The following is a 15117-nucleotide window of genomic DNA, read 5'->3' as shown; positions in this document are numbered from 1 at the left end:
ATTATTTAAATTTTCCCTATTTTTGCAACTACAAATCTCGGGTTCTAACCATCAGACTTGCAAAAACTACCCACGGTTGGACTCGTCTCGACCCCTACTGAGCAGCTGAAGGGTTTAAGGGATATATACACCCATCCCCTTTCATCCCCATTGATTAAATTTTGATAAGCGATGCCTGTTCCTGGTGACGCTCTCTGTTGCATCTTTAAAGCTGCATGGCAACTTAGGGGTTGAGAGCAAACACCCCTACACCCTTTAGCTCCTCAGAGGAGGTGAATACGAGTCCAATCGTGGGTAGTTTTTGAAATTGTCATGCTTAGAACCTGAGATTTGGAGGTGCAAAAATACGAAAAAATATGAATTTATCAAATTTTGTAATTTTTGCAACTCCAAGTCTCGGGTTCTAAACTTCCAAATTGCAAAAACTGCATACCGTTCAACTCGTCTTAACCTTCCCTAGATAGGCAAAATGTTTTGAGGGTGCTCAACCCTCTTCCCCCTTCCACCCCGTGTATTAAAGTAACGAGAAAAATCGTGTCGTTTTGCATTTTCATCAAATTTATTCACTGTTCAAAACGCTTTTGAATTGAAAAATCTACCCCAAGTTCCATTGATTATCTAGTGGACGTTAAGACAAGTCGAACGGTGTGTAGTTTTTGCAATTCTGATCATTAGAACCCGAGATTTAGCCCTGGAAATGTCGGCAAAAATTCGAAAGTTAATTTTTTGCTAATATATTGTTACCGCCAAATCTTTCGTTTTAACCATCAGAATCGCAAAAACTAACCACCGTTGGACTCGTCTTGACCTTCCATGACGAGCTGAAAGGTTTAGGGGTGCAAACCCTCCACCCTTAAGTTGTTATTCTTCAACCCTCTCGAAAAAAGTAAATTAAATTGCATTATCTTATAGGTGTGGAGGGTAAGCACACCTCTAGCTAGTCAGGGGAGGTTGATACGAGTCAAAATTCGGGTAGTTTTGGCGATTCTGATGATTTTTGGGGTTGCAAAAATAACGAAAATTTAAAAATTCTCAATTTTTCACTATTTTTAGGCCAACTTGTTTAGTAAAACACTGGAGAGCTTGTTTAATTTGCCAGAAAATGGTTTGTTTTAGATCGTATTCCACCATAAAATAAAAAAACATAAGCGCGCGTGGTGTTGTTTTGCTCACTGTGCGCGGCTCCCAAACGAGAACGGAATCACCAGCACGAAACAATTGGAATGTTTAATTAGGCAACGCGCCAAGCTCGAAAGAAAAGCAATTTGCCTATTTAGTTTTGCAGGCGTTCATCTCTTTCATTTTTTAATTTCCGCTACCCTGTCAGTCTCTTTGCACCTTCCGCCTGAAGGTGGCACTGAAGGTGAAACAGATGTTTGACAGAATCTCCCACTTTTCCCGAAAAGAGGCGATGAAAACCAGTTCTCCGCTGCTTTATCTCAGATTATTTTAAAAAATGGAAGACTCGAGACTGAAACAGAGCAAAACTCGCGTAATTAACTTGAGGAGGAAAAGGAGTTTGCTCGACCTGACGGCAGATGAGATCGGAAAAAATTTAAAGCACTACTTTAAAATCGTAAATGGTGAACTGAAGCCTCCTAATCTTCGTGAGTATTATTTAATTTCATTTAAATTTTATATTCTCTATTTAAAATTCTAGCAATAAATCTGTTGGAAACTTTGCTGAGAAAATTATGTACAGTTAGAAATGAAGACCACGGAGAGTTAAAAAGTCGAATTGAATTGCTCTGTTCGACACTCTGTCCGCAGACAAAAAACGTTTTGCTGCTTAATCTCATGTCTTTGCATCCCGTCACTGATCGGCTTTTGTACAGAAAGGTATAAAAATAATTACCCAAAATACAATTAATAATTTTTCCTGGTTTTCAAGGTGTTGAAAAACCTGGCATCTCGCGCTCCAAACGTCCGTTCGGTCACGGTCGAAAGCACGGAATGTAAAAGCAGACTTTTCCTCTTCGAGCAGACATTTTTAGACCAAATCGGCAAGCTGGGAAAACTGACGAGCCTCGAAATTTCCTCTCACCAGGTCTGCCTGACGGATTTGAAGGAGTTGTGCCGGAAACTGGACAATCTGTCTCGGTTAAACGTGATTATTTCGTTCGACTGCCTTGTTTTTGAGGACGTCCAGGGCATCAGGAGCAGTTTCTCCCGTCTGCAGAGTTTCCTCTTCAGACATCATCCGTCTGACGACATTCACTCCATGGAAATGGTCTATAGACTGATGCACGTCTGCATCCAGCACCTGCCAAACCTGCGAAACGTGGGAAATGACAATTTTCCACCCCTGCAATGCCTGATGGAAGAGGACCTTCCGATAGTGCCGTCGAATTTGAGACATTTGAGCACGTTCCCCGGCCCAGTTGATTTGCGTCTCGTTTTTCCTCATCTTGTTTCACTAATGGTTTGAATTTTATTCACTTTAGATCGTTTAATTTAATCACCGGGGGACCGGGGGCTGGGACCGGGGGCTGGATTCTGGTATAGTAAGGCGGGAAAGTTACAAGCGTAAAATGAAATTGGCTTAGAAATGAATATTTTTGTTGTTATTTCTTTAAGAACAGCTGATTAGCCCGGTAATTGGTGAATCGACCGTTTGATGGCGCATCAGGCTAATGAAAAAGTAACAAAATAGGCGGGAATGAAATTATTAGGTTGGCACGCCTCTTTTTTGACGCTTCTGATTGGCCGCTGGACCATCTAATGATCGGCCTCCATTATTTCGACGCCATTTTTACTTCTGACCGGCGGGAAACCAACACAAATTGCAATCCGGGCCCCGATGGGAATTACGACTGCGCATAAGGTTTTAATTCTGTTCACGCCCGCGCAGTAGTGCGTTTCAGCCTCTCTGTGAGTTAAAAAAGCAATCTGAACATACTGCGCATGCTTAACATGCGCACAAGTTTACTGCGCAGCAACTATAAAAAAGTTATTTTAAGCACCTTGAAAGCCTCCATTATTGACTTATTCTGACAGGTGCGAACCAACACAGATCGCAACCCGGCCCCCGGTGAATTTATTTAAAAAGGGAAAAATAATATTTTTAATTGAAACTCGTCGGTTTTATATACAAATAAATCTCAATTAGTATTTAATTTTTTTCTGGAATTTCAGGTTGGTTTCGAGACAGGATGTGATTACACCGACCGTGAGATTCGCTCCCTGCTGAGATTTGCAAAACTCGAGAAGCTGCATCTACGCAACGTGCCTCCAAAGAAGATCCTGAGCCAATTCCTGGCAGCGTATGGGATGAACCTGACTCATCTCCGGATTGACAGTTTGAACGCTTCTCCGATGGATTTAAATCTGAAATCTACTCTAAAATTCTGCCCGCAACTGGAATCACTCGTGTTGCGAAACGTGGATTTGACCGACGACTCGGAGGACGTTAACATTTCCCCTCAGTTGAAAAGTCTTCACTGGTGGCTCATGCTTTCGTAAGTGACAAAATTCAATTTTCTAATTTAAAAGACCGTCTTCTGAGCACACCAATCGATTCCTGAGGGTCTTATTAGGTAAAGTGGACATTTTTCCAACCAAAAAGTGCAGCGTGACGTGCGAACTTTTTTCCCGCCAAAACAATATGAACGTATTTGCGACAAGTGCGCATGCGTGAGAGCTGGTTTGAGCACTTGCAGAGAAACCACCTGTACGAATGACTTATTTGTCAGTTCCAGTCAGCTCTGACGCATGCGCACTTCAAATTGTTTTGGCGGGAAAATAGTTTGCACGTCGCGGTGGACTTTTTGGCCGGAAAAACATCCACTTTACCTAATTTGACCCTCAGGAATCGATTGGTGTGCTCAGAAACTTCGTAAAAAACAGTCTTTAATTGTTACAGCCTACATCTCCCTGCTTTCAGGACGAAAACCGTGACTTTGTCCAAGATCCTGTCAGCTCCAAACCTTGAGAAACTTTCCATTCTGTGCAGCAGAGTGCTGGACGCGAACGACTTGGAGAAGATTTCCTCCCTGATTGCGAAGGGACGGATTTTACAACAACTAAACTCACTGCATTTCTACTCCCACGTGGACGACAGCCTGGAGGCCATGGCCGATTTGTTGAAAAACGCGTCTGCGTATCTGCCCAAACTGTCCTTCCTCCGGTGGGACCTTGAAATGAGCTCTGCCTTTTGGTGCAACTTCGTTGAAAATCATCCAAAAAACGCTCGAGTTGCAGATCCGTCTGTGAAATTCTTTAATTACTTTGGAGGCTTCAGCCCAATCTTCGAGGCGTTTGAAAACACCCAAATTAAAATCGGTCAGCCGGACGGGGAAAATTCCGTTACAATTTGCATGGAGGGATTCGTAAACTTGTGATTTTTTTTTCTTTAAGCTAGATGTAAGTCATTTTTTCATGAAAATTAAATAAATGCTGCATTTTTTCTTTCCTCGCCCTCGAGAAGAATCAAATTCTTCATTTATAATTAGTTTTTTGGTGATGTAGGAAAAATCAATAAAAAAATACGATGATTTTGTCTTTTCAATAAAATTAGGGGCATTTTTCTGCATTTTGTTTGTTTTATTTGGTTGCAAATAATTCGAAATTAAAGACAAAATTTAACGTTTTATTTTAATTTGACGTTAAGCAAGTACGAACCTTCCCTCATCCCTATTACTGTTCTTATTTACCCTGACAGGCGTTGAATAACAGCGCTACAATTTAAGCGGCACTTTTTAGAACAGAAGGAAAAATTGGAAACAAAATCAACCAATTTTTTATTATTTATTCATGGATTATATTTGTAAAAATACATTCACGAACTAATTTTTATTTTAATTAAAAACATTAATTTATCGTATAAAACAGCAAATAAAAGTTGAGAAAAGCAACCTAAGGAATAATAGACAAAAAACATTATTGTGACAATTTATGGCGTGGCAATTTAATAATAATTATTACTAGTTTTTCACTTTTCTTGGGGAATTAATTATAAGAAAAGTAAGAGTGGCGCTGCGGACTGAAAATCTATTATATCGCGAAAGAATCGAATAGAATAAGGAGTTGAGATGCAGCAATCAAAAGCAACGAACGTTTTATTGGTAATTATATAATTAAGAAAAATTTAACTCCCTAGAATTTCAATTTTGAGCTATTTTTCAGGAAGGGAAAAACGAAAATTTCATAACTTTAGAAGGAAAGACGAAAATTAAATTAAATCCAGTGCCTGAAACCGTGAGTTTGAACGTTTTAATTTAATTAATTTAAATTAATCTAATAATTTACAGGAAAATGGTTCATTCATCTTGTCCCTCATTTGCTTTCTCTGCGCCTTGATCTGTAATAAAAATTAAAAAAATTAATTTAGCAATAATTCTTTTATATTTTCTTTTAGTAGGACTGTGCTGGAATTTTGGGGGAGTGATCTTGGCGATGATGTCCCAGTACGAACAGAAATTTGCAGCTTTTTCAACAATGTCTGGAGCCTTTAACGGATTTCTGCTGTCGACGTTTGCTTTTCTTGCGTATCCACATCCGATTTTCACCGATTTTATCACAATAACTTTCGTTCCTCTTGGTAAATATTTTACTTTCATATATGTATATTTGTACATGCCACATTTCTGATTTTGTTTAATTTTCAGTTGCGTTAATTGTCCTCAGTGCTGTAGAAGAATCAGATTCCCTTGAAAGCAAATAAAATTAAACTCTCTATTATAAATACCCTAGGATTTATTATTAATAATTTTAAATCAACATGTTTTAAACTTTAGGATTGTTTTTAACAAACTGAAAATACAAATTGTTAGAAATTTAAATAACAACGTTCCCCCACCCTCTGATAAAGTCTATAATTATATCATTTTAACACGTCATAATCAGTTTAGTGGCTTGAACAAACAGTCAGAATGTCCAGATTGAAAATGTAGACCGAATTGAAACGTTAAATGGCGGACACAAATCAAGCAGCTACGAAAATTCAACTGGTTTTGGATCCAGCTGAGCTAGCCAAACAAACTGAGGTATTTTATAAATAATTGTTACAGTTTTTTAACGCATTGCATTTTAGTTCGTGCCCTTGATATTGCCGCAGGTGCGTTTTAAAAATAAATTATTTAATTACATACAAAGAAATATTTGTAGGACAAACGTGAAGGATCGGATCTGGGCTTCTTGAATTTCTTTTTCGCCTGTTTGTGTAAGTCTTCCAAGCCGTTGATTTTACTAACAAAATGTTTTAAAATAAATACTTGCAGCCTCTGTATTGTGGAACTTGATTGGAACGATAATACTTTTTCATGAGCACAAAGCGTCGTATGAAGCCAAATTGGCCGCGACTGCTGGTTTTGGCTTGTGTTTCATCATGATGTGGTATTATTTGGCTCTCACCCAGAAAAAAATCGGCAACGGGTGCGCCAACCTCGTCGTTCTTGGAATTACATATTGTCTGCCCATCAGTGAGTGTTTTTCTTCTTCGTTTTATTTTAATAATATGTTATTCGAAAATTACGTAAGCAGATGTTAATTTAAAAATAATTTGATTTTTCAGTTGCAATGATCGCCCTCGATTTCACCCTGTGATAGAAGAGAGAGGTCAAATTTAATGGCGTCAGTGAGAGGGGGAAGCAGCCACGTGATTTTAAATGACATAGCTCGTGCGAGGGGAGGAAGGAACGAATTAAATACCAATTGCGACGCAGGGAAAGGTGTCGTTTTGGGGATTTGAACCAATTAATCAATAGGAATAGACTTCAATAATATTAATTCCTTTTTATTAACATAAATGTCATTTTCTATATCAATTTCTTTGACAATCCGCATAATACTTTCGGCTCCATTTGTGTATTTATTAGTAAATATTCAATTGGTTGTGATGAAGTAAAAATAACTTAATTTATATAGCATTTTTAATGATTCATAATCAAAATACAAACTTTGCAGAAGGTACGAATTCAGATAATAGGAAAAATTACAAAACACGTCGCACGAAATTTTAAAACAACGCATTACTTTCTACAAACTTTTTGTCTTTTAAATGTTTCAAGCAAACAAATTTTTCTAGATGATATAACAAACAAAAGGGTGCAATATTATCAATTACGGACTGCTAATGCCATGGATCGTTAATAAATGGGTTTTCAACCAGTTTGCACCCATTGATTTTCCACACACCTTACACAATTTCAGATTTTTGCTCAGCAAATGTACATTTCTTTTGTGTAAAGACAGAAAACGTGAAATACAAACTTCTTCTGGCAATCACCGCATTCGAATTTGCGTTCAATCAAATTGTGTTTCTCAGCCAAGTGGTTTTTCAAGTGTGCAAAATCAGGGAAGCTTTTGGAACAGTGCGCGCAGTGCTTCAAATTCAGTCTCTTGTGTATGAGATTTAGGTGCTTTCTCAGTTGTTTTGCATTTTTGTAGTACCTTTTGCAAGGCTCGCACTTGAATCCAAGATTTTCGTACTGCAATCCACGCCACGAATTGTTTCTGTGTTTCCTTTTCACGTGGTAATCCAACAGAGAAAGAAGTTTAAATGCCTTTGGGCACTTGTCACATTTGAGAAGAGTTGTTTTGCATTTTTTCCAGTGCGACTGGTACAAACCTGAGCATTCAAATTCATTCTTGCAGCGCTTGCAGTTCATTCTTTTCAAATGGCAAGTCATATATCCAACAGTAACATTTGAATTGCAAATTGAGCACACACGAAACCTGTGATTCTGTCTTACGTGTATTGCCAGATGCTGCTTGGTTGAAAACATTTTGTGGCATTTGGCACACTTGATTGTCTTTGGAAAATGCAAACGAGAAACGTGAAGTGACAATTCTACCTTCGATTTAGATTTGAACTCACAGTGGTTGCAATTGAAAACTTTTGCCTCGTCTTCTTCCTTGTGAACAGCATCAAAGTGGGCAATCATTTCCGGTTCGGATTTGAAATAACAGAGGCAACCAAAGAAATTGCATTGAACATGAAACTCGGCATGAACACGTCGAATATGCACTCTAATGTTTGAGAACCACCGAAATTCTTTGTTGCAAAAATTGCACTTGATCAATTTCTTCTCTTTGGACTTTTGATGAACTTCCTTGGTGTGGCTCTCCTTTTCCTCGACAGTGTGGAAATATTTGGCACATTTACGATTATCACACCTGATGGCATTCGCGTGCATATATCTCATGTGGCTTCTAATTGTTGCGACAACTCTTTCACAGTAGAAACATTTGTTTCCGCCTTTTCGACCGTCAGTCTTTGCCTTATGCTCTGCATTTTCCTCCTTCTCGCTTATCGGTAACTCAATTTTCTCCAGCTGGACCCAGCACTGCTCTGCCTTCCCTTCTGCAACAACCCAAACCATATATCTATGTATAAGACAAATTGAGAAAAATCGAAAATTAAAATAACAACAATTAAATTAAAATTGCGCGCTGCATTTATATTCAAAAAGCAAAATTACCAAAATATTTTTTGCGTAACTCCCTCAGGGTGCCGTCCAACTGTACATTTGTTGACCACCAAGCAAGATTATCAAATTCAGGTACCTGTCTGGCGAGAAACCTGGGGGAAAAGGTTAGTTCGAGGAAAAATAATCGAAAACTAAAACTCACTCTGCGTTCCAGATGCAGAAATAGCAAATCAGATCTTCATCCTCGATTCCGTCGGCAAATTCATAGCCACAAACATTTAGGAGCCAAGTCTGCAGCTTTTCCTTGTCCAATTGGACAGCCTGGACAGCGCCGTCCGCCGTCGGACGTTCGCAAACGCGGCAGAGCGGCTTCACCATCGGCATCATGGCAACTCGAAATGGCGCGAATTAATGAGATCGAAACAGCTGTAGTTATTCAGGGTAGTCAGGTCGAATATATAGGGTAAACAAAAAGGAGAAGGAATCACCGGATGATACTTCAACAAATCTAGGCTGATTTGAAAGGGATGAATGAAATATTGAAACACAATTAGTATCAATTTTTAATTTGGTAAACTATCACTGTCTAAAATTTTAATCGAAAAATTATCATTAGCATATGTGTATATTTGGTTGTTATACATTCAGCTCCAGATCAATCTCCTCAGCGACGCGCAGATAAGGCGTCTGGTGGAGTATGGCGGGAAAAAACGGTCACGTGAAAATGCGTCAAAAGAACCAAGTTTTGGTCAATATTGTGACAGAATTTGCATTAATTGTACTAATTATGGTGTCTTTTGGATCGTAAAAACAATCTCTTGACACTCGTACGGGAATCCAAAGAGAGCTTTTTGTTACTGCCATTCACTGTCACACGCCATCTTGGATCTGTGCAGTGGGAAACAATTTTATCGCACATTTAGCCCCCGCTGAATCTCCTATGAATATGAAGCGGCAGGGGTAGAAACATTAGTATGCTCTCTCTGAGGTGAAACTTTTCACTTGTAATAAATTAATTATATTTTTTTCTTATAGAAATAGCAGAAAAACAAATTTTAATTACGAGGAAAAATTATCTAAATTTATTGGAGTAACACCTTCTATGTTTATTTTTAAAAAAACTTTATTATTTTTAAGCAAGACTCTTAAGAGCAAAATAAATCTTTGGGACGGTAAAATGAGATGAAAATTTAATTTGAAATAAATTGTTAGTTTTATTTTTAATTCTCATAGGAATGACAGCAAAATTTATATTGTGCTGAACAGTTATTAAATTTATTGGAGCAACGCCATCTAGATTTATCGGGAAGAAATTATGTAGCAAAAGGAGAGCAGGCAGAGCAATACAGCAGCAGTCAAAGAGCAGTATCTCGTCAGAACGTCACCGCGCAGGAAGACAAACATTATCATTCCTGCCTAAAGCAGTATTTTTATATTTAGCTCGAACAGTTTTCATAATTCCTTTATTGAGGGATATTGATCAACGCACCAGAGGCGAGTATAACTACATCGAAATTAAGTAAATTTGTGATTTTTCTAACGGAGAAATCTAGTTTTTCTGATTAGTCAGATAAATTCGTAAATTCCAGAATTCCACACGAGATTCTTATATCGGACTTCCAAATATTTTAGTTATTCTTCCGAATTCCTGAAAATAAATACCAGAGAGATGGACGATGATACGAAACTGGCTTTGGCCAAAGAGAGGATGAATAGACTGCTGGCACAAGCAAAAGAACGTGAGGAATCCGTATTCAATAAAATCCTTGAAAACATCGCCGACGAAACGCAAAGAAATCAGCTCGCCTACCTTGGTGTGATTTTATTTTATATTAAAATTTTTTATTGTTACAAAAATTTCTCAGATCCTCGTCTCCAGGAATATTTACTTCATCAACTAACCACGCAAAAAGGATACCAAGACGAAGAAACGTTCCAATTCCGGCTTGAAGCTTTGGAATTGTTGCTCACACCGCAGACAAAAAGCATTGAGCTGTCCGGTTTCATGTCCTTTTGTCCAGAAGATTTGACGGATGACATATTCATCGAGGTGAGATTTATTAAATTCAAATTTTTTCTTTAACTATTTAAGATTTTAAGGTGCTGCGGTTAATTTCGAATAAAGCTCCAAATCTGACTTATCTTAAAATTGAAATGCATTCATCAACCGTGGAAGAATTATCAATGCTGGAGCAGCTAATTCAACTGAAAAATCTGCATACTCTGATTCTGTTCTGCTATCCGATCCATTTTTCCCGTGTAATGGAGCTGTGCAGCAATTTGAAATGTCTGCAAGAAGTCAATGTGCAAATCTTGTACGAGCGTGAATCGATTGCTAGCGTCGATTTGGACGCCTTCAAGCACAGTTTTTCCAATCTGAAGGTTTTCCTTTTCACCGTCAGCCTAGGAGAAGAATCACTCGAAGACAGAAAGAGACTCGAAGAGCAGCTCTGGTGGCTTTGCGTCAGGGAGCTGCCAAATCTTCAAGTGGCTCGTATGTACGCAGACCGCTACACTTTCGAGAATCACGGAAATTTGCGCATGATGGATATTCCCTCGGATATTTCTGATTTGAGACAACTGAGCACTCGCCCCAACCCCTTCGGACTGCATTTGATGTTTCCCAACGTCACCCACATCGACGTAATAGTTTCTTTTCTCTCTAAATCTTGACCTAAATGATATTTAAAAGAATTTCAATTGGAAATTTTGCAATAAATCTGGATTTTTCCAGGATCATTAAAGACCGTCATTGACGAAGTTTCTGAGCATACTAATCTATTTTTGAGGGTCGAATTAGGTTGATTAGATCTTTTTTCCGACCAAATGTCCAGCGCCAGGTTCAAAGCTTTTTTCCCGCCAAAACAATATGAACGTATTTGCGAGGACTGCGCATGCGTGAGAGCTGGTTTGAGCACTTGCAGAGATACCACCTGCACAAATGACTTCTTTGTCAGATCCAGCCAGCTCTGACGCATGCGCTCATCTCGCAAATCCATTCATATTGTTTTGGCGGGAAAAAAGTTCTTACGTCGCGCTGGACTTTTTGGTCGAAAAAAATACCCACTTCACCTAATTCGACCATCAAGAATCGATTGGTGTGTTCAGAAACTTTATCAAGGACGGTCTTTAAGCATCATTATATACCTTTTTATAAACTTAATTTTTGGAATTCCAAAAATTTCAGATCGAATTCACGGAAAACAGTGAGAAACATGGGATAAATTCCATGCTGATGTTTTCCAAAATCGAGAGCCTGGTTTTGCACTATCCGCCGTCAAAGGAGATCGTGGACTTGTTCCTGACCACGTATGGGCCCAATTTGACCCTTCTCGTGATCAACGCCAAACCCGGTCCAATAACCTATAAATTCAAGACGATTTTCTCGCTGTGCCCAAAACTGTGGCATCTCGTGTTGTTGAACGTGGGAATGAACGACGACTCGCAGAAGATCGAATTTTTCGCTGAATTAGAGTGTTTTGATTGGCAGCCTCCTGAAAAAGAAAGGTAATAATAATTTATCATTTTATTTTAATGTTGATTTATCCAAATAAATGATCAACTAAAATTAAATTCCCTCCAAAGCAAATTCCCAGCAGTGGCGAGTTTTGTGCTCTTTCAAAAAGCGATCTATTTTCGCGCGGCGGAAGAATACGGACGCTCTGATTGGTCTGCGGCGTTACTCGTCATTTTTGGCCAATCAGAACGTCTGCGTCGTCCTCTGCTGGGTCAAAATAGATCCGTTTTCTGGTGAAGGAACGAAACTCTTTTTATGGTTGAAAGAAAGCATATTTTAACTTTCTGAATACTAAAATCGGTTAAGCCAATCGCTGTTGCGACAAATACAAAGATTTTTTACGTCAAAAATTGTGTTTTAAAGCTTCACCAAAAACTTGAATTCCTCGAATAAAATTCACAGTATAATTTTCCAAAGACTAATGGCTCATTTCAAAATTTTGATTCTTAGCCACGAAACCGCAATCCTGTCGAACATTCTTTCGGCGCCAAAACTGCAAACTTTTACCATGCGAAACGAGTATTTCAACGCAGACGACCTGAGAAAGGTGTCAACCTTGATTGCTGAGAAGAAGATCCTCGGCAATCTCGACCAGCTTCACTTTGATCACTCGTCGGCCTTGGAAATCGATGCAGACTACAAATCGGATCCTCAATTCTCTCAATTCGCTCTGTTTTTTCCAGCTTTTAGTGAATTGATGAAGAATGCGATCGCGTTTTGTGCCAATTTGAACGACGTCCATGTCTACATCCACTTTCATGACGAGGATTTGTATGAGTCCATCGAGAAAGAACACGGAACGATTGATGATGTTCCTCAAAAAATTTTGAATTCAGAGATTTTCCGTGTCCTTGGGGAGGAACAACTTAACGAATTTCTTGTAGCTTGCAACGCTTACGAATTATGAATTTATTTACTGTCACGGATCGAAAATTTATTTATTGAACGACAAATTTTTATTCAGGAATAGTTTATAGTTTCTGACCAAAATTTTAATTTTGTTTTTATACAGAACGCTTCTATGTAATTTTAATAAGATTATCTTCCTCAAATGTAAATAAATAAATAATGTGCTAAATTATAAATATGCATCTTCAAACGCCAGTAGTTTTGATACCAAAATATTTATACGTCCCTTCTGCTAGTCAATATTTACGGCACTGTTTCTTAGCTCGACCTTGAAACACTGTACATTATGCCCAGCGTTGCCATTTACTTTCAAGGTTGCGTTGCCGTAAGCGGCCCCCCAGGAAACACATTATGATGTCAAATATCGATATTTATATTTGACCATGTCTAATCTGCGCCACCTTCAGGCGCCGAGCAGAGGAGAGCAAAAAATGGCGCCTTTGTGTGAGCGAGAACAGCTGCGTCTAAATTCGGTCCAAAGCGGTCGCGTTCAAAGTCAATCAGTTTTTTTTTGTTCTTTTAAAGCCAGAACGAGTTTCGATCCTATATATGGAATTATGTATTTGAGCTATCAAGCAGAAGATGGCGCCACGATTCAGATTTGTCGCAACGCCTTTGAGGTTGACCAATCTTCCACCGCGTGGCAGCTTCCCCACCAACGACACCCAACTCTTTTTGGATTTATCTAAAGGCTTGTGCGGTTATTTAAAATTTTATGACGCATAGTTGCAAAGGCAAATAAATTACAGTTGTTATTAATACGAATCTATATCTATTTTATCGAAAACAATGTTCCTCGAAATTAATTTACCCCTGATCATATGGGGCTAAAGCAGGAGAGGAATCATTTTTTGACAATTTTAAATTTCGTGGAGTCGTAAAGGATAGTCAGGAAGGACAAATTTTCTTGCACACTTTCAGGAAAACATATTTATTAAAGAAATACGATATCAATGCATTTTTCGTGTTTTAATTTCGGTTCGATGTTCGGTTCTTCCTTTGTGTGTGGCTCGAGCGGCTAAGTTTATGCGTGGTTGGCACCTTTTAATGCTAAAAGCGGTTTTTAATCGGTCAGTCTGCGTCAAACGCTCAGACCGCAATTTCCTGCATAATTGCGGTGCGAGATAATACAGTTCTAATAGACCCAATTAAGTAAACGATTGATCGTTTCGATTAATTCTGCAGTTTGGCCAGCTTTGGCTTCTTATTGAAATTCTGGCGCACAACAAACATTCTGTTCGGAAATAAAAATTGTATTTTTAGAACTTTTATCAATTTAACAAAAATAGCATCATTTTCCTTAATATTTCCAATAATTTATGACTCTTCAGCTTAGTGCGTTCGCCGAAACAGGAATGGCTTTCACCATGTTACGAGAAGTCTAATTATGTACTTTTATAGGCCTCGAAAGTGAGGAGAAAAAACTCACGGCCCACCGGAGTATAACAAACGTTGAGAGTCTTTAACCCCATTGGATACGATTGCGCCACTATTTTACTACCACTTTCTCGTAGAAATACAGACGAGACATACCTGAAAGATAAATATTACCTCTTATTGTCAAGAACATCAGTCAAAAATTTATTTTTATCACTTGTTTAGCGAGTGAGTTGCTCACAATCAGGAAGTGTGCACCATGTAGCGATACAAAAACTATTTCGAGCTATGATTATTCCGTGATAAGCTGGTAAATGTGTGTGTCGCATGTTTAAAAATATACGCTAGTCTTATCGACTATTTCGATTAATTTAAAAAATAATTAAATGTGACTAAAGAGTGAATTAACTGACTGTTTCGGTTTGATAGGCCTAAAAAATTGTAATATTTTGAATTAAAAGATCTCTTGAATTTCCTAAAAGTCAATGAGATCCCCACTTTGTATATATGTAAAGCACTGCGTGACTGTTCTTTTTCAACAATAGCAATCTACTGCGATTTTTTTTTTTATCAAATTTAAAAGGTTCCGGGTTGTTTGGTGTATAAGAGTCGGGTGCGCGTGCTCAATCCAACGCCATTTGACTCTCTGGTTGCGCGTCTCGTATGTCTATTCGTTCCATTTTCTCAAAAAACGGTTGCACTTTTGTGAAAGCTTGGGAAAGTCTAGAAGCATGTCGTTCCTCGGCCTTTCATTCCCTGACTTTGTCTCGCCAGGTAAGTTTAATCTGAACACAGTTCCCTTGAAAACTATTCCAAAAAGAATGATTTTGTTAAGTTTACACCTGCAAAAGAGCACTTTGTAATTAGTGTTGCTAAAACCGATGGATAAAAAAGGGCTCGCTATGCAGCCATCTGCATCCTGGGCAGGCATTTTATTTTTATTTC

The 15117-nt window shown here is 38.4% G+C and overlaps 1 protein-coding gene across 1 annotated transcript; it reads left to right on the top strand.

Moving 5' to 3' along the window:
• The first annotated feature begins 2800 nt into the window (after positions 1-2800).
• On the top strand, positions 2801-4340 carry LOC135937382 (uncharacterized). Its single transcript, XM_065480532.1, has 3 exons — positions 2801-2824; positions 3136-3458; positions 3884-4340. The coding sequence occupies exons 1-3, from the start codon at positions 2801-2803 to the stop codon at positions 4338-4340; spliced, it is 804 nt and encodes a 267-aa protein (XP_065336604.1).
• Positions 4341-15117: the final 10777 nt, after the last annotated feature.

The sequence above is a fragment of the Cloeon dipterum genome, chromosome 2, assembly GCF_949628265.1.
Source record: "Cloeon dipterum chromosome 2, ieCloDipt1.1, whole genome shotgun sequence".
NCBI classification, from domain to species: Eukaryota; Metazoa; Arthropoda; class Insecta; order Ephemeroptera; family Baetidae; genus Cloeon; species Cloeon dipterum.
Note: the sequence above shows the minus strand (reverse complement) of the source record. Positions and strands in the feature narration are given on the sequence as shown.

What these genes read in the sequence shown, in the direction of transcription:
- LOC135937382 (XM_065480532.1), top strand. Translation starts at nt 2,801, where the DNA reads ATGGGAATTACGACTGCGCATAAG. An exon ending in GAATTACGACTGCGCATAAG is followed by an intron (nt 2,825 to 3,135) that starts GTTTTAATTCTG and finishes CTGGAATTTCAG; the next exon opens with GTTGGTTTCGAGACAGGATG. An exon ending in CACTGGTGGCTCATGCTTTC is followed by an intron (nt 3,459 to 3,883) that starts GTAAGTGACAAA and finishes CCCTGCTTTCAG; the next exon opens with GACGAAAACCGTGACTTTGT.